This window comes from Tamandua tetradactyla, chromosome 12 (assembly GCF_023851605.1).
Source record: "Tamandua tetradactyla isolate mTamTet1 chromosome 12, mTamTet1.pri, whole genome shotgun sequence".
Classification (NCBI taxonomy): Eukaryota; Metazoa; Chordata; class Mammalia; order Pilosa; family Myrmecophagidae; genus Tamandua; species Tamandua tetradactyla.
This window is the reverse complement of record NC_135338.1, coordinates 65,080,711-65,103,471: the sequence shown is the minus strand read 5'-3', so window position 1 is coordinate 65,103,471 and position 22,761 is coordinate 65,080,711. Positions and strand designations below refer to the sequence as shown.

The window sequence follows — 22,761 nt, the reverse complement described above, 5'->3', positions numbered from 1 at the left end:
CCCTGGAAAGGCTCCCTGGTCCATCCCTCAACTTTGTCAAGGCACCCCTACACACATCCAGGGTCTCTGCTCCACCACAAATCCTCGGCTAGGGTGGGGGGCAGGACCCTTCCGGAAAGCCTAGGGTGCCCAGGGCAGTCCTTCCCTGCAGGCTGGAGCCATCCTGAACCAAGACTGGGCACCTCGGCTGCTTGTTTGCTGCCGAGCCTGCGACAGCCACTGCAGAGGCACGAGCCCCAATGCTCAGTGCCATGGAGCCGAGAGGTTAGCAGTGGCTCCCACACCCCACCCGCCGGGGTGAAGGATTTGGGGTAGGCCCAGCAGGAAGCCAATGCACAGAGGGGCGAAGTCAGTGGCCCGGCCCTTCCAAAGCTCCAAGGGGTGAGGGGTGAGGGCTTTCTCCCTCATGGACCTAGGAGGCACTGGGGGGCTGCCTGGCCGGGCACTGGATCCCACCTAAGAGCACAAGGCTCGCCTTGGCCCAGGGGTTGAGGAAGCCACCAAGGATAACCTGAGTTGGGGTAAAGAACCCCACACCCCCACTTTGTAGTTCCCCCAAAAAACTACAGCACAGGCACTTTTGACATCAGTTTTATATCAAGTTATAAAAACTCGGGTCCCACCCGACTACACATATACAATGACAGTGCTATCAAAAAATATATAAAATAATAATAATCATATTAATATCAAGCACACAGACGCCTTACAAATGTACAAACGTTTCTGTGCACCAATCACACGGGCCACTTCCTGGCCAGGTGTGCAAGGAAGTACCTGAAAAAGGGGGTCCACCCCTCCCGGCACGCTCAGGGGCAAAAGCATGGCTGAGTGCACGCCTGACCTCACCCTCAGGCTCACAGAGCTGCAGACCCAGGGAGAAGCGAGGCCTTTGGGTGTACAGAGGTCGACGGGGCCTGCAGGGCAGGAGATGGAGGGACCGTGGTGGGTAGAGTTAACAGCCCCAACGGGCATCTGCCTCTGAATCCCAAGCCCTGTGAATCCGGGAGGGGACATGGCAAGGAGGAGTCCAGGTTGCAGGTGGATTGAAGGTCACAAGGAGCTAACCTTAAAACAGAGAGGTGCACCTGGTTTATCCAGGTGGGCCTTACAAAGGGAGTGGGAGGCAGAGACGAGCCAGGGAGATGGTACCATGGGAGGGACAAAAATGGAAGGGGCCATGAGTTGGGGCTCCAGAACTAGAGAAGTTAAGGAAAGGCTTCTCCCCAAGAGGCCCCAGAAAGGAGCTAGCTTGCCAACGCCTTGATTTTAGCCCAGTCTGTGTCAGACTTCTGGCTTATAGAACCGAAAGACAATCAACTCTTTAACAATCATCAGTTTGTAGTAATTGGTTGCAGCAGCAATAAGAAACCAACACCGAGCCCAGGGGTCAGAGGTCAGGTTTGCCCTGCCACTGCCCAGGCCTCAGCCCAGCTTCCAGGAGGGGTGCCTGGCAGCAGGGTCCGTGGGGTCGCCTCTGGGCCTGCCCCCATGCAGAGCAGGAGGGCCCTGAGAAGGTCCAGGAGGGCCTGGCCTGGCAGTTATGGACGCTGAGGCCCCCTGGGACCACCTCTTGGGAAGTGCAGGGAGGGGGCGTGGGCCAAACTCCAGAGCCAGCCTACATGGGCCCAGGGGCAATCTGAAGGTGGGGTCTGATGCTGGCTCCACAGCCCCCCGCCAGAGTCCCTGTCCCCATCTAGGGCTTCCAATGACACTTCCAGGCCCAGAGGGAGCCCATCTTCTCCACTCTTCCCTCCAGGTGACACCTTCCATCCCACAGACTTGCTGGCCTGGCTCATTTTGGCCTTGGGCTGGAGGAGACAGCATGGATGAGGCCCGGCGCCAGCCTGGGGAACTGGGATGAGTGCTCCAGACCACCCATGATGGGGGCGGTTAAGAAGCAGACCAAGGAAGGGCTCTGCAGACAGGAGGTGGCCATTCTCCCTCCTCTCCCTCCTTTTGTGCATGCATAGTAAACAATAACTCACAAAGTGTCCTCTCAGGCTCTGCCTGGTGGGCTCCCCACATTGGGAGCTCCTGCCCCACTAGATGGATACCCTGGGGTCTGTCCAGTTCCAGCCACCCAGGGGCTGCGTCACGGCCAGGGCTGGGCAGAAGCAGCGGCAGGCAGCAGGCGTCAAGCCGGGGCTGGTTGGATCGGGGTGTCCCACATGGGGGTACACGCTCATCTGCTGTGCACAAGCAGGTCCGGCCACAGGAGAAGCTAACCAAGCTTTACCAGTGAAAAGAGGGGCCTGGAGGGCTTGTGCTCCCCCGTGCTCACATCCAAGATGCTCCGGATGCTCTTAACGTCGCTACTCGACAGGTTCCCCTTGATGGCCAGGATGGCACTCAGGTGGTCTTTGCTGGAAGGAGAGGAGCCATCAACCCAGACTGCCCACCAGCACCCCTGCTCCCTGAGCCCCTGCCCACTGCTGGGACTCACCCTCCCTTGTCCCCCATGCTCCCAGCACACTGACAGCTTCCTGTCTCCTCCTGGTCCCGGAGGTCTTGGCTAAAGTGTCCTCCCACCTCCCTGGCTAAAGTCAGCACCCCTGCTATGATGACCTGCCGTGGTGTATTCTGCTGCATGGTTGTGTCAACACACTGTACGCTACTCGACAGAAGACTGGGAGCCAGCCTGTCTTGAACCCCACAGCATCTGGGCCTGGAACTGAGCCTGGCCCAGAGCAGGAGCTCCTTAAATAACTGTTGGTGGGATGGATGGGTGGATGGACGGGAGGATGGATGGGAGGACGGACAGAGGGACAGGAGGAAGAATGGAAGGAAAGAAAGATGGAAGGATGGATGGGCATGTGGGTAGTTAAGTAGATGGGGGATGGGTGGCTGAGCAGACAGCTGGGCAGCTGGGTGGGGGGAGTAGATGGGTGAGTGAGTGAATGGATGCATAGACAGGTGAAGGGGTTGATATGGGTGGGCGAGTGGATGGATGATGGGGAGGTGAGCATACTGGGTGAGTAGACAGATGGATGGGATAAGTAAGCCAGGGGACAACCCAACTCAAGACCTGTCCAGACGTTCCTGATCATGTCAGAGAACCTAGCCTAGTGGGCAGCCAGGGAGCCAGGAGCTAAGCCTCACTCCTGAACAGGTCGCCAGGACATAGTTGCAAGCCCGAGGACCCCTAGGCTGAGCAGGGGACCTCAGCTTCACTACCGATTTGCCACGGCCTCTAGCAGATCCCCGGCCTCTCCTGTCTGTGTCTCTTGTGAGAGGCAGTGGCATGGAGAGGTTAACAGCAGAGGCTAGGGAGCCCAGCCACCCAGCTTGGTCATCTTAGCGCTCCCCTGCCTAACTGTCACTTGGGCACACTCCTATGCTCCCTGGGCCTCATCTGTAAAATGGGGTCAGAAAGCATCAGCCTCCCAGAGCTGAAGCAAGGAACAGTAAACAGATCCCCGAAAAGACCTCAGCAGGGTGCCCAGCACCTGGTAAGCTCTCAACAAGGGTTATCTGCTGCTGTCACCACCTCATGACCTGTGTCTGAGGTCTGGGCAGGGGTGCACTGTGACCCTTGGGCTCACCTGAAGTCAGGGTACTGGGTGGCATAAGTGGCCACTGCAATCTTGATGGCGCTGGGGTCTTGCAGGCGGATGACCTCGGCCAGCATGGGGAGGGCAGGACCCAGCCAGGTAGCTTGGGAACCCTGTGGGCACAGGCCTTGTTGGAGGAGGTTACCCTTGCCCCCTGCCCAGCCCCCTGGGCCCAGGGGGGCTCAGGTCAGGAAGTGGTTAGGGTTTGGAGAGGTCCGGGGGTGGGGGGGCAGTTGGGGGGGGGATTCTGTCCTGGACCCAGAAGGGGCTTGGGGGAGGAGCAGCCACCCATCCCAGGGGCGCGGGCAGCAGGCGCTCACATGCTGCAGGCAGAAGTGCTGGATGCGGTCCCCATTGGCCTGGACGAGCTTCGCCAGCTGCTGCTGCTGCTCAGCCGTCTTGAGCACCAGGCTCCGCTTGCTGAGGCGGACGAGGTACTCCTTCACCAGATGCAAGTGCACGGCCTCCGTGAGCTCCTGCGCAGGTGAGCAGCCAGGGGCTGAGTCTCCCCCTCCCTTGAAGCTCCCTGGCCCGCACACCAGAGACAGGGGTCCAGGGAGGGGCAGAGCAGAAAGGGCATCATGTGTACGTGTGCGTGCAGGCTGTCACGTGTACGTGTGCGTGCACGTGTGTGTGCGCGTGCACGTGTGTGTGCAGGCTGTTGGGACGGCCCCCCTCCCGCCCCACCTGCAGCCCAGAGCCTGCCCACCTCCCGGAAACAGTCTTGCAGTTCCAAAAACTCGGGCAGCCTCTCGCCCACGGCAGAGATGATCCTCTCCAGGGTCTCGGCCGGGTCGGCCCAGTGGGTCTGTGTGAACCTCTTGAACAGCGGCTGTGACAGGAGAAAGGCAAGCTGCCCAGGTTACACCCTGCAGATGGCAGTCGCTGCCCACAGCTGGCGCAGCCTCTAAGTGCTGACCCCTCTCCCAGACACACATGGCCCAGCCTGGGGAAGGACTCCCACGGGACCCAGGCAGAGCTCAAGTCCCCGTTTCTGGGCAGGAAGCAAAGGCAAGGTCTCTGTGCCCTTCTCCAAGGCCACCCAGCTGGGGCACAGGACCCAGGACAGCCTGGCTGTCTGCCCAGAGGCCCAGGCCATGGCACCTCGTGGATAAACACAGCCCTGCATAACCAGGCTCTGCACGAGGCCGGGACTGGGAGAGTCACTGCAGACCTTCACCACTGCCTCCAGGCCAGGTGTCTGGCTGCCACAGACTCCCACCCTGGGGATCAAGAGCAGGCAGGGAACCCCCTCCTCTTCCTTTTGGGGAGACAGGAACCCATGATGAAGGACCTCAGGGGCTTCTGTGGACTCCTCAGCCCCAAGCAGATGTGATGGACAGCTACGAGAGGCTGGGCATCAGGAGCCCTCCAGGGCCCCATCACCTGCATGCCACCAACCCCATTCCACCCCTGGCCCACTTCAGGCCTACGCCACCCCCACCCGCTACCCTCATGCCCTCCAAAGCTGGGCTCAGCGTGGCTCCAGCTACCTTCAGAATCGCGAACAGGTTCTGAAGCAGGATGTCAAAGCCGCGACTCTTAAGCTCATTCAGGGGCCCCAGCAGGTAGCCAAGGGCATCTGGCAGAGTCTGCCAGTTCTGCTGTATGGACGTCCTGGAAGGGGAAGGCAGGGAGGTCACGCAAGGCCCACCCAGGGCAGCCTCACACCCAGAGAGCAGTTAGTCCCGGACAGGCCTCCTTCCCTCTAGGACCAACAGTGGCTCCCCATGCCCTGGATTGGGGGGCATCAAATGCAAGTCATCCCACCTATGCTCCCCACCCCCCAGCCTTGCCTCTCAGCACACCTGCAACCACCCACAGCAGACAGTTCCCAGATAAAACAAAACAAGAGGACAGTGAGGTACAGCGGCGCAGGCAGCCAGAATGACCGCATCTCCGCGTGCCTCCCTTCATCGCCGCTGCCACCCGGGAGCCCTCCCCGCTCCCAACTGGCCCTCCACCCGCAGCCCCGTGTTCTCACCGGAAGGACAGGCAATTGTTGATGTTGGCCATGACGTTGGCCCTGAAGTTGGCCCTGAAGTTCCGCGGTGGTTTGCACTTCTCCAGAAATTCGTCAAAGGCCCGCTGGTAGCTGCAAAAGCGGAAGGGGCATGTGAGTTTGGGGCGCCAAGCTAGAGAGCAGCCTGCCCACCACCTTGAGCTCCAGGGTCTCTGACAGCGTGGGGAGGGGCCGCCAGTCCACTGGCAGCATGGAGCCCAGCTTCCAGACCCCACCCCACCCCCTGGCCCTGCAGCTAGGGCCAGGCTTTCTGATTGGGAGTCTGGAGGGGGCAAGGGCTGGCTGGAGGAGTTCTTGAGGTCCTGGAAGGAAGGACCCTGAGAATTGGGGGGGGGGGGGGGAACACGTGAAGGAGAGGCAGGGGTCTCACTCCCTCCTGGGTCATCCATCTTGAAATCGGAAGCAACACGGACCAGGTGAGGCCTGCACTCACTCTCTGGGGAGGGGGCAGGGCCAGGATGGGGCAGGCCCAGGAGAGGGGACTCCCTGGGGGTGGGGAGGGGGAAGAGCCACAGCTTGGAGGGGGGCAGGGACCCATCGGGACACACTCACACCCACCTTCTCAGGAAGCCAGCCAGCTCCAACAGCAACACCTGCTTCATCTTCACACCCAGTTCAGGGGTGATAGTCTCGGCCTTGGCCTGGCCCTGGGAGATGATCTGGGGGTGATAGGGGATGGGGTTGGGGTGAGCCGAGCAGGGGTCACCTGTCCTATCCTGGGGCTACAGCCTGGGAGCGGGCTGGTGTTGGGCAGGGGACAAGAGAGTGCCCCAGGGAGGAGGTAGGGTAGGGACACTGTCTGTGCCCTGTGGCCCTTGCTTGGGTATCTGTTGCAGAGCGTGTACCTGGATGACGTCGATGGCCAGTTCACTGTGGCAGCGGCCATCCAACCTCTGGGGACCCACATCCTGGACCCAGTGCTGCGACTCCAACTCGAGGGCTCGGGCCATCAAGTCTTTCACACTGGCCTTAGGGGATAAGGGGCGGGTCAGGGTGGGGTGCCCTGCCCAGTCGCGCTGCCCGGGCACCCTGCCTGTCCTGCCCCTTGCTCAAGTGAAGGTCCCTCCCTTTCAGGAACACCCATGGGTGAAGGCCTCTCTTCCTTGCTCCTTCCTGGCCAGGTGTGCAAGGAAGTACCTGAAAAAGGGGGTCCACCCCTCCCGGCACGCTCAGGGGCAAAAGCATGGCTGAGTGCACGCCTGACCTCACCCTCAGGCTCACAGAGCTGCAGACCCAGGGAGAAGCGAGGCCTTTGGGTGTACAGAGGTCGACGGGGCCTGCAGGGCAGGAGATGGAGGGACCGTGGTGGGTAGAGTTAACAGCCCCAACGGGCATCTGCCTCTGAATCCCAAGCCCTGTGAATCCGGGAGGGGACATGGCAAGGAGGAGTCCAGGTTGCAGGTGGATTGAAGGTCACAAGGAGCTAACCTTAAAACAGAGAGGCTTAAGGGGCTGCTTCCACCCAGGTGGGGAAGGCAGCCGGGGGATGGTTACCACGCCCTCCGCCCTGCTGTCCTGGCTGTTCCCTGTTTTGCCCACCTCCCTCACTGGCCTATCCCTCTGCCAGCCCTCTCTGGACTGTCTCAAACTTTCTTGTCCATCTGTCTGTCTGTCCTCTACCTGGGATTCTGTCTGTCTCTGGGCCCCCCGCTTCCCTCCCGGCTGCCTGGCCCAGGTGCTTCGCTCACCGCCTCGTTGGACAGGAACGTGGCCTCCAGCAACTGGATCTGACTGGGGGGCAGGAGGCTCCCAAGCTGGACGCCCTGAAGCTCAGACGCCAACTTGGGGCTGTTGATGACGTCACTGGGCAGAGGGAGGCTGGCATGAGGACAGCTGCCCATTCTGCTCCATCCCTTATGCAAGACCCACCCCCACCGCCTCTGCCGCACGCCAGCAGGCCCAGCACTGGCCTGTGCCCTCACCCCCACCCCTACCAGGGCTTCCCCAACTCCCACGGTGGCTTCTCCACCCCTTAGTTGATTCATGCCAAAACCCTTGGACACCACGCCTCCTTTTCCTCTTACCTCTTCTGCCCCTGTCCCCAAATATGCCCTGGAATTGATGAACCTCACACACACACACAGCCCACCCTGTGCCCAGCTCTCGCCTGGCTCATAGTAAGGGATGCTCACTGCTTCCTTCCTTCAGCCCTTGTCTCCGACTGTCCCTTCCACACCCCGCAGCAAGAGCCACCTTGGAAGCTGAAGCTTGGTTGCTCCTGCTCTCTGCTGCACCGACCTGGCCACCACCCCCACCCCCCAACACTGGTTCCCCTCTTACTCGGAAAAACAAGCTTCTTATTGCAGCCACTGAATGCAGTCTGGCCCATTCCCCTCATTGCTGCACCCAGTCCTGTCGACCTCAGGGCACCCCGCCAGCCACTGCTCCCTGTCCAGCTGGCTCTGCTGGGTGCACCAATCAGGGCAGAAAGGGTGGCCCAGACTGAGACGCCTCAGCTCACACTCGTGGTGCTTCGGCAGGGTCCCAGAGCTTCCAAGGGACCAGCCCTGGTACTTCCTGAGGGATCTCTGTCCCTTCAGAATGGCCCTCTCTGTGTCCCTCACCCAGCCTGACACAGCTGTGTCCCTTTGTCCCCCACTGTGGCCCTCTGGGCCTTGACAATGCTTCCCTGGACTTTCCCACTCAGGGATTCGTGCCCAGGTTTGGCCTCGATTCCCAGGAAAGCTAACCCTGCTGGGCCCCTGGCTGAGTGACCCTCAGGCCACTGGGACAGGAAGGCTGACCAACAGAGTGCCATGGCTGGCACTTCCTGGAGACTCAGGACAGGCAAGAACTAGCTCAGGGCTGGGTGGGCTCTCCCCCAGCCCCTGCCCAGGGCCACAGTTTCCTCGGTCCTGCTGAGCTCCTCACCTCCCACTCGCATTGGGTCCTTCTGCCCCAACTGAGCCCTGGCATTGCCCACCCACCCGGGTCTTACCATGGACGTGCCCCAGGACACACAGAGACACCTCGCAGAATCTATACCTGCAGGGTTTGTGCCTTGGGGCTGGGGCTACAGGGACCAACTCCCAGCAATTACAACCACTGGCCTCCCTGCCTGGGCATTTCCACCCTGGAGTTCTGCTCTCTCTCTGCCCAGCAGTGGTTGGTGAGAATGGTGACCAGCCGTGGAGTTGGGGTAAATCAGGAGATGCCTAAGGCTGTACCCAGCTGAGTTCTCAGGTGCCCTCCACTGGCACTGCCACTTCCACTGTCGGCAGCAGGGCCCTGCACAACAGGGATCTTTCCAACTTGCTGTCTGTCCGTGCCCATCCCTGACCCACTCCCCTGCCTGCGAGGGCCCCACAGCTGTCAGGTACTCCAAATCCTCTGACAAGCTCTGCATAGCTCCTAGAACATTCCATGGCTCAGCCTCCCTTTGCCAGGAATATTGTTCTTCCCCACCAGTCTGCCCCCTCTACACCCAATTACACTGGGAATCCCCAGGGCAGGGACATGCTCTCCTGAGTCAGGCAGTATTCTCTTCAGTGACTCCTCCTCCAGGTTGCCTTCCATGACCCCTGCTCTGGGCTCCCAGCCTCCCTGGCCTCCTCTGCCACAGCCCTTCCTGCTCTGGATTGTCATTACCTGTCTTGCCCTATCTCCAGACTGGGAATTCATAAACGAATGATGTAGTTCCTGCCATTCTCCTGCCTCAGTTTCCCCAACTGCAGAATGTGACTGGGTGTATCAAAGGCCCAAGAAAGTAAGGATTCCAAGGGAAAAGCAGACCCATCCCAGGCCCCTCCCATGTGCTCCGGCCCCACTCAGCCCCACCCCTGAGTCCTGGGACTGCGGATCACCAGCACAAACCTCTCCCTGCACACCCTGACCCCCTCCTGCAGACCAATCCTCTCCACCTGGCCCAGCCATCTCTGCCCCCGCACATGGCCCAAGCCTCCTCACTCCAGCCCCATCCCTGGCTCAGCTGCACCCCCCTCACCCCACCCCACCCCACCCTGCCAGCCCTGGCGCACTGGGTCCCATTGCCCCTGCTCACTTGGGGTAGAAGTTCTTCACCCAAACCAGCAGCATGTAGGTGTCCCGCTCACACAGCTCGAACTGCGCCATGGTGGCCAGGTGGGCCGCGAAGTGCTCGTGATAGCTCTCAGCGTAGGTCGCCACGACGTTGAACTCGGCAGGGAACAGTGGCTTGAGGCGCTCCACCACCACCTCCAGGTCCTCCCTCATGGTACGGCCCAGGTGCAAGAAGGCGCGCTCGGCCTCTGAGCGGCCAGGGGACTCTGCAGCGGGCTGGCGAGCCAGGCGCTCCTCAGCCAACCGAGCCACTTCACGCCGCCACAGCTGCAGCCAACTCCGCGGACGCGTGGCCATCAGCACCGAGGTTCTGGGCCTCGCTGCCGCCTGTCGGTCCTCCCGCTCCTGCTCGGCCACCACGGCAAGCGCCTGGCGCAGCCGCTCGGGTGCAGCGTCCAGGGGCCGTCGCAGCACGGCTAGCACCTGGGCGCGCAGCAGCACATACAGCGCCTCCACCTTACTCTGCCGCTGCACCAGCTCCTCCTCCTGCAGGCCGCCGGCCGCCGCCGCTGCCAGCAGCTCCCGCTCCAGCACCAGCAGCGGCCACGCTGCGTCCAGCCGTCCATGCTCCAGGTCTGCCTTGAGCTCTTCCACTGTGCAAGGGACACAGCCATTAGGGCAGGACTGGGAGACACCCAAGGCCAAGGGTCTTGCCCACAGAGACAGGACTGAAGCCCAGGCCTCCCCTCTCCCAGGTCCCATGGTGGGAGAGAGCAGGGAGGGAGAGACACCTCCTGCCCATGTGGGTCCCGGCCAGCCTACCTGAGGGCAGGGGGCCACCCGTCTGGGAGTCAGACTCCAGCTCCGCCTCCGGCTCCGCAGGGCTGGGATGCTTCTTCTTCTTCCTCCCTTTGGTGAAGATGCTGAACATGTTAGCTAGTCCTTTCGACTTCTTCTTCTCCTTCTTGGTGGCCTCCTCATCCCTCTCCAGGGCTGCCCCCACCTCCAAGGGTGGCACCAGGTCCTCAGAGGAGGCCTCGGACATGGAGGCCTCAGACTCCGCCTCCAAGATAGAGGGCTGCTGCGGGGGGCTTTGGGAGAAGTCACGATCCCCTGGCACAGGCTGATTGCCCAGAAAGCCCTGGAAGGTAGTCATCATCTTCAACATCACTCTGGTCAAGCCTGCAGGTTGGGGAGGGGTGGATGAAGGGGTCAGTAGCTGCAGGGGACAAGCCTGGCTCCCAAATCCAAATGCACAGGTGATGGCAGAAAACACCACGCTCGATTCAACTTTGACAACCGCCAGGGCTCCGGCTAACTCCTGGCCCAGATGAGGAGAACTCAAACCCTTCCCTGGCCACGAGTGTCTCCCCAGCCACAGCTCCTCTTCCAATACCCTCCCCCCCAGAATCACCCCTGAACAAAGAAGACACGAGGGATACCCGGCCTCCCTGGTGGAGGGGCTTTCACCTCACTTTGGCCAATCCTTCCTTGGCAGCCCGCTCTCCGGGCAGGGAGAAGAAAACGAATGCTGGATCCCCCTAGACCCTGGAGAGGAGACAGAGCCTGGGCTGCCTCCCACTGGACAGATGAGAACTGGGGTCCTGAGAGGACAGAGCTAAGCTGGGGTCACAGAGGACCTGGCATCAGCCTGGGGTCTAAGCCTAGGCCCCTGACTGCCAGCATCAGCTCCCTCCTCCTGCTGAGAACAGAAATCCAGCAGAGCCTGATCCTCCTATCCTGGCCTCAGGGCTCAGGCTGTCAAAAACCACAGCACCTCATCAAACATGGCCATTTGGGGCCAAGCTTCAAGGGCTGGGAAGGGACCTTGGAGAGCCTTCATGTGTCATGCAGGGCCAGGGCCCCGGTGAGGCACTGAGGTTGGGGACCCACCCTAAAGCTCTCCAATGGGGCGACCACAAAAGTACCCTTCCTGGGTGACCTTCCCAGCTTGTTCCACTCCCACAAAGGAGGAATATTACTCTTCTTTTACAAAACTGACCCAGAGAGGTTTGAAGTGTCCCCAAGATCAGCAGTTGGGAACTCAGGACACTTGGCTCCAGAGCTCAGCAATTCCTCTGCCCTGAAAGCTGTATTCAGAGAAGTGGGACCACTTGTACCCAGCAGCCCCCTCCCCAGGGAGTGACCATTGCCAGCAGGGCTGAGACCCAAGCACTTGAGAGAAACATGCCTCCATGAGGGAGGGAGCAGGGCAGGGCTAGGCAATGGGAGCAAAAAGGAGCTGGGCCTCTCTGATAACTGGGGTGACCCTTAACCATGGTGCCACCTGCCCGCACCATCCCCCAAGTGCAAACACAGCAAGTCTTGCCTCACACAACATGTTGACTTCACTTAACCCCTGTGACAGTACCATAAGGTAAACAGGTGGATCCATCAGCCAGATGGGGAAACTAAGGCTGAGGGGCAGGTCTGGCTCTTCACAAAACCCGGCTGTCCTATGCCATTGCCGCAAGCAGAAATCCGGGGCTTGGCCGGAGACATTTGGGGGACAAGAAGTCTGGGTTCCTCCCACTCCCAGCCCCACCAGCCTCTGTCCTGGGCTAAACTCCATCACCCTGGGCCTCAGTTTCCTTTCCTTGCCATTTGGGCTGAGAGTCTTTCTGCAGGGTTCAGCAGGGAATGCTCTGAGGTCCCCAGGTAGGAGGCCACCAGGCCCTTCTGCCCTGCTCCCACTAGCCCAGCTTCCCCTCAACCCCTCTCGCTCTCATGCCAAGCATCCACTGCAGCTGGGCCTACCGGCCTAGCTAAGCTGCTCAGCCCTACCCTGGCTCCCAGGCCCCACCTCTGCCTTCACTGTCCCATACCTCCCAGTGGGACACAGCTCCTGGGTCCCCAAGACATGGCAGACTCCATCTCACCACAGGCCTGGCTCCTGCCTTGCTGGTTTTGCATCTGTGCCTGCAGGCCTCAGCTGCACAAAACCCTCCTCCCCTCTGGGGTCCTGCACAACCCCTCTCAGCCCCCTCCCTGCCCTTAGTCTTGGAGGCTGCTGAACCAGTAGAAAGGAAAGTGGCTGGGAGTTCAGTGCCCCACTCACTAGCTGTATGCACTGGACATACCCTTCCTTCACAGGCCTCAGTTTCCAAACTGTGGAGTTGGGGCAAAGACACCCACCTCAGTGCTGTAGAGAGGATTCTGGCAAAAACACAGTCAGGCCTCAGTACCTGTGAGTATCCTGTCTGTCAGGCCAACCCTGGGGGGTGCACAAGCAGAGGGACTGCAGGGGGGGCTGTCCCTTTAAGCCCCAGCTCCCAGATGAGGACACTGAAGCAGAACAGAACGGGACTGCTCAGTCACAAAGTGTGGCCCCAGCCAAACTCCCCAAGCTCCTCCCCACTCCCCAGCGCTCCACATGCACAAATATCCCAACCCCCATCAGAGCCTCCCCAGCTCTGTGCCTGGCTTTCTCTGCCCTGGGCTGGATAGCACAGCCCACCCCCAACCCAAGACCAGGACCCTGGGGCACAGGGTGGAGACAGTGACTCGACCTAGGTCACATCGTCGGGAACCACGCCCCTGGGCCTCGGTCTCCCTACTGGCCAGGGAAGGGAGCCCCTGGGCCTTACCCCACAGCCCCTCCTCCCTGCCTTCCGTGAGACAGAGCCCTGCGCTGCGGGTGCCAAAGCTGAATCCTCTGTGTCCCGACCCCAGGCGCTCAGCATGGGGTTGGGTTTCCCCAGCAGCGGGTGGGACCGCCCAAAGCCCGGGCCTCGCCAGCACTCAGCTGCCCTGGGCCCGGACGCTTGGCCGGGCCGCTCCCTCGGGAATCCGGCCGGGGGATCGGGGCGGTGGAGACGGACGCACGGCGGAGGTCAACTTACTGTGTCCGGGCCGGGTTCCCCGCTACCCCGGCCCGAGCCCAGCACGGCCTGAAATAGTCCCCGGCTCCGCCCCGCCCCGCCTGGCCCGCCCTTTCGGCAACCTCGGAAAACCCGCGGGCGGAGGCCAGAGCCCGCTCGGGTCGCTGTGCTGCGGGAGAACGGGGGAACAGGGAGGAGGTAGCAGGGGAGGGGAGGGGAGGGGAGGGGAGGCCCGGCAGGCCCCGGGTCTGTGGGAAGCAGGGCTGGCACCCCTGGCCCCGGGATTGGCCAGGAGCCTGGCCCATTGTCCGACGGCGGTTCCTGATTGGCTGCCTGGGAGCCGGCCGAACTTTCCCGCATCCCAAAGTCAGCACCCACTCCAGCTCAGGAGAGCGCCCCCACCGCCCCCCCGAAGCGGGGTGCGGGAAGGTCCTTAAACCTTACTTAGGGTCGCCCTCTGCAACAAGAAGGCCCCCTCCTGGCCAGATCCATGGCTGCATAGAGGCACAGGGTTGGGCTTACTGGAGGAGGGGCCCTAAGGGGACAGCAGGGTGGCTCAGAGTCTTGACACAGCACCACTCTGGGCTGTCCTGGGCTGGGGGTGGGCACAAACCTTCATTATCTAGCCTTGTTGAAATGAGGAAACTGAGGCTCAGAAAGAGCACATGATGGACTTAAGGTCACACACAGATCAGAGATGGCAGAGTCCAAATTCACACTCAGGCCTGGGACTTGTCCTGGAAGCACTTCTCATTGCTAGCACTGGGCCAGAATGGAATCTTGCAGGCAGACAGGGGAGAGGGACACACCTTGGCACACCTTGACCAGGTCACACTCCTTTGGGGCCTCAGTCGCGCCCATCTAAGCCTTGTTTCTCTTGAGTCTTGGGGGGAGGGGTGAAAAGGACCCCCCCACTGACATACCCCTTCCTCATTTCACAGCCCAGGAATTCCTGCGCTCTGGAACTGACCATGTCATTCAGGAATTTCCCCCTTGGGCACCAGCTTCCCTTTCGATTCTGGCGAGTACTCCTCCCCCTGTTCCTCCACCCCCTTCCCCTGCTCCCCTCCCCAGCCTAGACTCAGGGAAGAACAGCCTAATTTGGGGGGGGGGGGGCGGCATTCCTTGGGGCTGAGAACTTCCTCTTCCTCTTTGAGAGACCAGTGTGTTTGGGCCTGGACTGTCATTAAGCCATGGTGGCGGGAGTGGGGGTGGGGGGGTTCCAGGAGGCTGTCAGGCTGAGAGGCACCCCACCCTTCTCTCCCTATGACCCTGGGGGTGACCACCACCCCAGTTTTCAGATAAGCTAACAGTCACTGCACCCCTGGGCTCAGAGGGTCAGCCTCTGCTCCCCAGTGTACACACAAGGAAACTGAGGGCCGGGCCAGGGCCCAGCCTAAGGGGGTGAGGAGAATGAGAACTGAGGGTCTTGGCCGGCTGCCCCTTGGATTCTTTCTTTGGACTTGTTGTGCAATCTCCGTGCTGCGTTACTGCTGCTGCCCACTCTTTTAACCCCACCCACATTAGGGAATCACTAGTGAATTTGCATCTGTGCACAGCGAGGCGAAGGAGCTGGGCTGCAGACCTGGCCTCCTGGTCTCAGTCCCAGTTAGCCTGGGCAGGTGCTGGACCCCCCATCTCATACCTGGCTGCCTGCAAGTCTGAGCAGCCCCACATCCACACCAGCAGCAGGGTTTGGAAAAGCTGATGCTGCCTTCTCCTTATGTGGCTGCATTGTCCACTTCTCTGTGCACTCCAGGAGTAAGGGTCAATGGTCATGCATGTGAGGTCCCCAACACCCTAGGAAAACTTGAGAAAGTGGGGCTGCAGAGTGGGCCAAAGGATGGTAGCCAGTGGAATCGATTGGGCAGGCTGGAGCTATTCTTATTCCCTTTTGACAGATGAGGAAACAACCTCCAAGAGTCCAGGGACTTCCAGAGGGAGGCAAAGGCCAGCCAAGAAAGCTGCCCCAGCAGGAAATGAATATCAGATGCTGGCCCAGAATGTTCACAGTCAGCTGCTGCCCCCTACCCTGCCTCCCCAAGGATGGGCATTGAGCTGGCTGCACCTGGCAGAGGATTCAGCTGACAGGAGCCGACAGGTAATGCAATGTTGCTCAACTGTCTGAAATGCAGCTTGAAGAACTTGTTAGACACAAGGAAGGACTGCCAGGCCAGACAGTTTAGATACAGAAATGGGAGGTTTCACTACATTTTGCTCCTTTTTCATCTTTGAAAAGATTTCCCCATCTTTTTCAGCACCTTGTTGAACCAGTTAATTGAAACATCCACCTCTGTCTATGGGACAGCAGGAGGGTCCCACCAGTCCAGCCACCCTCAATGCCAGGATAGAGGACACATCTGGAGGGTCGGAGGCCAGAGAACGATACAGAGTGATGTGTGGTAAGTGGGCCTCCCACTGACCACTCTCTAGACTGTGCAAGAGCTTGGCTGGAGGGAAGCTCCCTAGAAGGTGGAGAATAGAGGGTATCTGGGGGCAGTACAAAGGCTAGGTGGGGGTACTGTGGCCCCCTGGGCCTGGCTACAGCAGCAGGACCTGGCCATAAGGCTTGACAAATGGCCTGGGTCAAAGGGTGGTACTGCCCATGGGTGGACTCCCCAGGAGGCTGGAAAAGGCATTCCTCAGTGTCCACACGGCCCCTCCCTCTCTGGCCCAGGCAGCCCAGGCCTCCGCAGACCCACTTCCCTCTGCACGATGACTTGTGCTTCCCGCTGCCCTAACCTTGGCTGTCAGGACGCGGCACCTGACCCTGCTTCTCCCTTTCACTTCTCGGGCCATCAGCACCCATTGAGAGCCTTCCTGGGCCTCCTTCCTGGGACATTTCCAGGGCATGTCCCACTCACAAAATGCACTGGGCAGAGCCATTTTATCCCCTGTTGACAGATGTGGAAACTGAGTCTCAGAGAGGTTAGTGGATACATAGGTTGAGGCTTTGAGGCTAGGGTCCCTGCTGCCACCCAGCCTTCCCCAAGATGGGAAGTGACCTGCCCAAGCTCATTCATAGCATACGGAGCCTCAGCTAGGGTCTGCTGGCCTCCCCTAGGCCCATAGGGTGGCTCCTGGTCAGCTCTCCTGGGTGGCCAGGACAGCTGACCAGTAGCCACCCTCATAGCATGTCCCTTCACTGAAGGAAGGGGCTGAGGATAGTCAGCAGACCAGGCACACACCAGCAGGCTGTTTCCCTACCCCTCCACCCATGGGGAGTTGTTTATTTAATAGCTTCTTCCTTTTCTCCCAAGAGGAAGCCATGCCAAGGACGACTCTGGGTCTGGCAGACAGGGAAATTGAGGCCTGAGGGGGAATGCTCACCAAAGGTGCTCAAAGGGCCTGACCCACTTGCCGTGGTGGAGATGGGCCTGCACAAGAGAGTACAGACCAGGAGACAACAGAACCCCAATCCTGGCAGCCCTCCAAGGAGTGCAGTGCAAGAGGACTTCCTGGAAGAGGCGTTGAGGCAGAACTCAAAGGCCTCAAGGACTCTCCTCGGGGAGGCCAGCTCACTCTTCTAATAGGGCCTTTCACAAGACTCTGGGCAGCAGAGAGTGGGGCAACCACCCAAGTTTGGTTCCCACCCCTTCTGGCCTGGGACTGCCCTGTTGCTCACAGCACCGTGGACGCTTCCCAGAGCTGCCATGATTTCCGGGAACACAGCCATGAGCCTTAGACCGCTAGGGCCCTGGTCGGTACATAACAGAAATTGGTCACATGGCAGGGGCTCTGGTGGGAACCCCAGCACTGCATGGAGCACGGAGGGAGGGGGAAAGAGGAGGAGAAAGGGGAAAGGAGAGAGCCTGCCCCAAACCACCACAGGGCTCGTCACTTCCCCTCACCTCACCCAACAGCCAGGAGGTCCAGGCTCCTGGACTTTAGGGAAGGAAGACATATGTGGGAGTGGGTATGGGATCAGCTCTATCCCAGACAATTCTGTCATGTCCATCTGTGTCTTTGGACACATGGCTTCAGTCTTTCTCGCCCTCAGTCTTTCCTCCTAGAAATGGCACTGACACATCCTCAGAGGATGCCTCATCCTCAGAGGATGCCTCCAGGCTTAAAGGACAGGAGGCTGGTCTCCCAGCCTCATATGTGTATTTTCTATGTCATCCTCCCATTTCACACAGGGAGACTGAGCCCAGAGAGGTGGAGTAATTTGTCCATGGTCACACAGCTAGGTGGGTGTTGTACTGCGATTCCAGCCCAGGGGTATCTGAACCCAGAGGCTGAGCTCTTAACCACTGCATGGATTCCGTGGGAAGCAAGAAAAACATAATTCACTGAGGGGAAATTCCACCGTTCCTGTTATATTCTTTGGATAAATATTGCCTTTTACAAGTTCAAGAATCCTACAAGGACCAGTAACACTGGCTGCTTCTGGAGAAGGGGACAGAGTGAAGAAGAACAAGAAAGAGACTTGTCACTTTATATCCTATTGACCCTTTTAAATACTGGACCTTATAAATATGCTCTAAGACATTATCACAATTAAAACTGAAAACCTTTTTTTCTTAGCCCACCTTTTTCTTTATTTCAGTGTCTGTGCACATGATATAGGTCATATGTGAGGTGACACATAGATGCTCAAATACGCTGAAAACTGAAAAGTTTCAACAAAGTTGAAAAGGATTATAGGTGGGTGGGTGGATGTGCAGGTCGAGAAAAGTCCTAGGAGGAGAACAGGTCTCTGCAATGGCTACTGCAGGCTCCTGGGACCCCAGGAGAGGAGTGGACCCAGGGGAGGGTGTGACTTGTCCAAGACTGGTTCCCCACGAGTGTTTGCAGAGCAGGGACCCAGGAGGTGGGCTAAGAACTCTGGGGGCACGCACCCACAGGAGATCCTGGCTCCTGCCAGGCAAGTTCCCTCCATACCACAATCAATACTCCCTACTAAGGGGTGCCTGAATTGCCATCCAGCAGGACATGACCCTCCAGACGTGGGGTGGGTGGGTTGGCCCTGTGCCACCAGAGCTTGCTGTGTGCCTTCAGCTGCGTTGTGGAGTCCATGATCGTCTCACTGCAGGGCTGGTCACAAGACAGCTGCCCAGCCCTGCAGACCGCGTGACTGTGGAAGGACAATGTCGTGAGGTGGGGTGGGGGTGGGGCGTGGGCAGCCCTGGGCCTGCCCCCAGGCCTGAGGTGACTGGCAGGCAGACACTGACCTTGGCAGGCAAGTCTCCAAGCTGTCCCTGCTGGAGGTTCCAAAGGCACCTCTTTGAGTCAACAAAGGAAGGAAGTGAGGTTGTGAGGCCGTGGTGACCCTATAGCGTCCCTCTCTTCTCAGGCAGCAGGGAAAGATCCTGCAGCAAGATCTGAGACCAGATCCCAGAGCAGCAAGGACGCCGTTCCAGTGTATAGGGGGCCTCCCAAGGACGGGGGCCTGGAAGAAAAGGTCAGGGTCACCAGGCGAGGAAGGAAGAGGGAGAGGCCATCCAGGCACGCTATGCCACGGCTGACCGCCATGTCTGGTGTGTCCTTTGTGCCAGGACTTCCAGGCTCATTGACCTGTGAGCTCTCGGGCCGGCTGGGCCCTCTCTCCTGCGTGGCAGACAAGACAGAGTCTGAGAGGAAGGTGCCTCCAGGTGACCAGTAAGAACCCAGCACAGCTGGGGTCCACAAACAGTCCTGCGGACTCCACCTCGAGGGCTTTCCCACCACGACACACAACAGCAGGAGCAGGGGCAGGGCCCGGGCAGCAGAGGACCAGAGGGAGAGGCAGCCACCGAGGGCCGCTTGGCCCAGCCTGAGGCAGGAGGACATGCACATCTCCTCCCCTCCCAATACCTCACGTGCTGTCCTTGGCCAGGAGGGCTGTAGTTCATCAGACCTCGGCACCCTGCCTTGGGCCGTCCTGCCCTCTGGACCCTGTGCCTTCCCTTTGCTCTCCTAGCCTGGCTTGGGCCCAAACCCAAGAAACTTCTCCGAGCAGGCCCAGGGACAGAAATGGAAGCCACCTCCTGTTCACGAAGGAACCCAGGGAACCGGTGGTCAAGCTGAGCCACTCAGGCAAGAAAGAGGGGAGCCAGGCAGAGGCTGGGAACCAGGGGCCATCTGGCCAGGCCTGGGTTCCAAGCTCTCCAGGCAGAATAAGATGTCCCCAGGTTATGCTGTCCTAGGGAGGGGCTGAGGCCAGGCAAGCCTCTTCCAATCCAAGGAGCTCTGAAAGGGGCTAGCATATCCCTTCAATGCGCACGCGCGCACACACACACACGTATACTTCCTTATCAGCAGGACAATCTGGCCAGTGAATCCGGAAGCTGTTCTCTGAGAGCAACCCACCCCCAGGCCCCCACGCCTAGCCTAGACAACAGGGTGGCCAAGGAAACCCTCCATGCTCTTTGCAAGGCCTCCCAGGACCGGCCCCAGGACAGAAAGGTCAGTGCTCAGAGACCTGGGCCTGAGCCAAACCGCCCCCTGAGTCTCAGCCCCACCTAAGGCGCTCTCCTAGGAGCTGGGGGCAGCCTCCTTCCCTCCCCGGTAAGGCCTTGGGACGTCGACCTGGCCGCCAGACGCCACTGGGCACACGGAACATGCACACCCGTGTGCACACCTACCACAGGTCAGAGCGTTGAGTACACACGCGCACACGGTTCCTGCCAGGAAGACTTCGCTTAGCCTCGAAATCCTCAGGAAGACAGTCCTGGTCAGCCTGAACCCCCGTGCCATCAGGGAACCGTGACATGCTGAGCGTCTCTTCCCAGCTCCCCTGGGTTCTTCCCTATCCAGTGACCCCTACCCGCCTTGGGCTGTCATCCACACTTAGGGTCCCTACCTGGCACCCAAGACCTTCTTAGCATCTTCTTGAACCATGGCCTGCTTGGAGCCCTGGGAACATGGGTTCTGAAGGGGCAGGAGCCTGGCTTTAGGGTTCACACTATGTCACCCTCCCAGCTGGGAAGCATCCCCATTTCACAGCTGGAAAAGCTGAAATACACAGAGGAGAGGGAATATGCCCAAGTCTCATGACTGGAATGAGGCAGAGCCATGACTGACCACCCCCATCCCTCCACCCCCTCACTACTCCGGCCTGGAAACACGTTTCCAGGTCCCTCCACGTCCAGCCCAGGGCCTCAGTCAGGCACAGCTAGAGGCTGTAGAGGGGCCTGAGCCTCAAACGGGGTGAGAGCACCCAGGGCCCAACCAGATCAAGGCTTCCCACGCCCCCACCTGCTGCCCTGCAACTCCTACCCAGGGTGCTGGTGGCCACTGCTGTCCCATTGTGGGGTCAGGCAGGGGAGAGGCTGACCTGTCAATCACCTGCCCTTCCCTTGGATGTCTCCCCTAAGGGCAGGGTCACCCTCTCTGGATGTCCTAACCCTGTGTTGAGGTTCTCGGGCCACCCATAGGCCTCAGTTTCCCTATGGCCACCAGGATGGCTGGCCAGTGTTTCAGGACTCACATGCACCCTGCCCCACACCCAGCCCTGAAGCTGGGAACTCCCGCACCTCTCCACTTCCTCATTTCTGCCCCACCTACCCCAACCTCCTCACCCCACCCTACTGGATTCACAGCTCAGGGAGGTTTAGATTCCCTCCGGCCCCCTGCCTGCCCCGCCCCTGACCCCAACTCCAGGGCACCCACGGTTGGGTGGGAGGAGTACCCTGGCACCTGCTCCCAGGGAAGATGATACCTTCCCCCAGCACTCAACCCACTCTCTCCGGAGCCCCTCAGAAATGCAGCTCTGTGCTTGGGCCTGGGATGGGGAGAAGGGGAGAATGGCCTGAGCACTGCCCCCACCCTCCTGGCTGTCCACACTGTAAGGTCCAGGAGGTGCTGGGTGGGAGCTGGGTCGGCCACGCGGGGGCCCCACAGCATCAGAACCCTTGCCCTATCCCTGAGAGAGTCAACTTTACTGAGCTCCCGGGACGTTGGCCCACCTATAGTAACCCCCCTCTCTAACCTTGCCCTTCCCCTTCTGCCAAGGTTGGGGTCAGGCCCGGAGACAGGTGAGGTCTGCTGCGGGGGAGCTGGCGTGCTGGAGGCACCTGTAGCAGCCTGTCTGAGCCGCTCCCTGTCACCTTCCCCATTTCAGAGGTTCAGCCCCCCTGGCCAGCCAGGGGCTGCCAATGCAAATTGGTTTCCCAGCAGCCTCCCCCACAAGCTGGAGCCTAGTTTTATGCCTAGCATTCCCTGAGATGATTTGGAGTGGGGGGCAGGGGAAATGCAGGGTGCACATTCAAGCAGCCTCCTGGTAGTCACAGATACAGTCCCCTGGCCCTCCCCAGCCACAGCTGAGATCTGCAGGATCACCGCCCCCCCTCCATACACACCCACACCCACACACACACACACATGCCAGCATTCCACGGGGCATGCAGTGCAGCTGGATAACTTTCACAACTGGGAAGTCCCTCCCACATCCAACCCAAATACCCCAAGCTGCAGAACAAGCCTTGACTCCTTGTCCACCAAAGACACAGCCAGCCCAGAAGGTGACAGAGCAGGACCCAACCCTGCTGAACCAAGGTCCTTTGGCATGAGGTCAGTGAGCAGGTGTGGGCCTTCTCTGCTCAGGACCTGCCTCAGTCTCCCCATCCATAGAATGGGGCGACAGGAAGGAAAGGGCCCTCCAACACACAGAGTCATCACAGGGACCTCCAGCTGGTCCTCGGTGCGCGGGGACCCAGGCCTCCATCCCAGCCAGTGTGGCAGCGTCGCCTCCTTAGGGAGGCTACATTTCAATTCCCATTTATTTAAAAAATAAATACCCTATTCTTAACTGGAGGTGGTGCAGGACAGTCAGCTGGGAGGCCTCCCAGGGAGTAGCACTAAGGGAGCCTCTGACCCCCAGGAGACTCTGGCGCAAATTCCTAAAATGCCTCTAGCACCGTAGTTCTTCGGCCCCCGCAGCCGTGCACGGCTGAAGAGAAAACTTCCATGACTCGGCTTCAGGGAGGGGCACAGGGCCGAGAGTGACTCCCTGAGCTCCCACCTTGATGCTGCCAGCCTGGGAATGGGTGCCTGGGGGAGGGTGGCTGACACTCACCTATGCCCACACGCCTGAGCCTGAGGTCCCTCTACCCAGTGGAGAGACAGAGGCAGGCAAGTAGCACATTCACAGACAGGCACACCTTGATCTCCCCAAAAAGCACACGGTCCCTGGTGGTCCCGGTGGTCTCAGGGCCCTCCGCCCTCAACAGGTCCTGGGTGTGCCGCCAGAGGCGCTGGTTCCTTAGCCGGCCCAGTCCGCGCAGTGCCAGGATGGCCCGAATGTGTTCCCACCTGCAGAGACAGCGGCCCCCTCACTGCAGACCTAACACCTCCAGGGACACCCTCAGCCCCAGGACATGGGGATCCCAGGGTGTAGGCCTCCCCTGGGCTGTTGCTGTAGGATGAGTGCACCCAGGCTTCCCAGAGCAGCATCTGTGAGGGG

General features: G+C 60.0%; 2 protein-coding genes and 1 long non-coding RNA gene across 10 annotated transcripts in view; 1 reads left to right on the top strand and 2 right to left on the bottom strand.

Moving 5' to 3' along the window:
* Nucleotides 1–575: 575 nt before the first annotated feature.
* On the bottom strand, nucleotides 576–13,640 carry TNFAIP2 (TNF alpha induced protein 2). 4 transcript variants are annotated; one of them, XM_077123650.1, is made up of 13 exons: nucleotides 13,398–13,640; nucleotides 12,741–12,840; nucleotides 10,378–10,737; nucleotides 9,578–10,208; nucleotides 7,266–7,380; nucleotides 6,423–6,545; nucleotides 6,136–6,236; nucleotides 5,539–5,649; nucleotides 5,048–5,171; nucleotides 4,264–4,386; nucleotides 3,875–4,030; nucleotides 3,546–3,667; nucleotides 576–2,366 (listed from the first exon to the last, which is right to left on the bottom strand). In XM_077123650.1, the coding sequence occupies exons 3-13, from the start codon at nucleotides 10,721–10,723 to the stop codon at nucleotides 2,225–2,227; spliced, it is 2,094 nt and encodes a 697-aa protein (XP_076979765.1). In that variant the 5' UTR covers nucleotides 10,724–10,737; nucleotides 12,741–12,840; nucleotides 13,398–13,640; the 3' UTR covers nucleotides 576–2,224. The 4 variants fall into 4 exon arrangements, with proteins under 4 accessions (XP_076979765.1, XP_076979764.1, XP_076979767.1 ...); XM_077123649.1 differs by lacking the exon at nucleotides 12,741–12,840; XM_077123652.1 differs by lacking the exons at nucleotides 12,741–12,840; nucleotides 13,398–13,640 and adding an exon at nucleotides 12,614–12,690.
* LOC143652252 (uncharacterized) lies at nucleotides 13,408–17,900 on the top strand. 2 transcript variants are annotated; one of them, XR_013160534.1, is made up of 5 exons: nucleotides 13,408–13,574; nucleotides 14,318–14,397; nucleotides 15,278–15,477; nucleotides 15,635–15,778; nucleotides 16,637–17,900. It is a non-coding gene; the product is annotated as an uncharacterized LOC143652252 (long non-coding RNA). The 2 variants fall into 2 exon arrangements; XR_013160535.1 differs by lacking the exon at nucleotides 13,408–13,574 and adding an exon at nucleotides 13,608–13,805.
* The window catches only part of LOC143652245 (exocyst complex component 3-like protein 4), an 18,265-nt gene continuing 12,049 nt past the window's right edge, over nucleotides 16,546–22,761 (bottom strand). For 3 of the 4 annotated variants that reach the window (XM_077123645.1, XM_077123647.1, XM_077123648.1), the window contains 3 exons: nucleotides 22,460–22,610; nucleotides 18,551–18,768; nucleotides 16,546–18,453 (listed from right to left, as the gene is read on the bottom strand). In XM_077123645.1, coding sequence (XP_076979760.1) covers nucleotides 18,279–18,453; nucleotides 18,551–18,768; nucleotides 22,460–22,610 — 544 coding nt within the window. In that variant the 3' untranslated portion in view covers nucleotides 16,546–18,278. The remainder of the gene's footprint in view (nucleotides 18,454–18,550; nucleotides 18,769–22,459; nucleotides 22,611–22,761) is intronic. The other variant, XM_077123646.1, reaches the window with a different exon arrangement.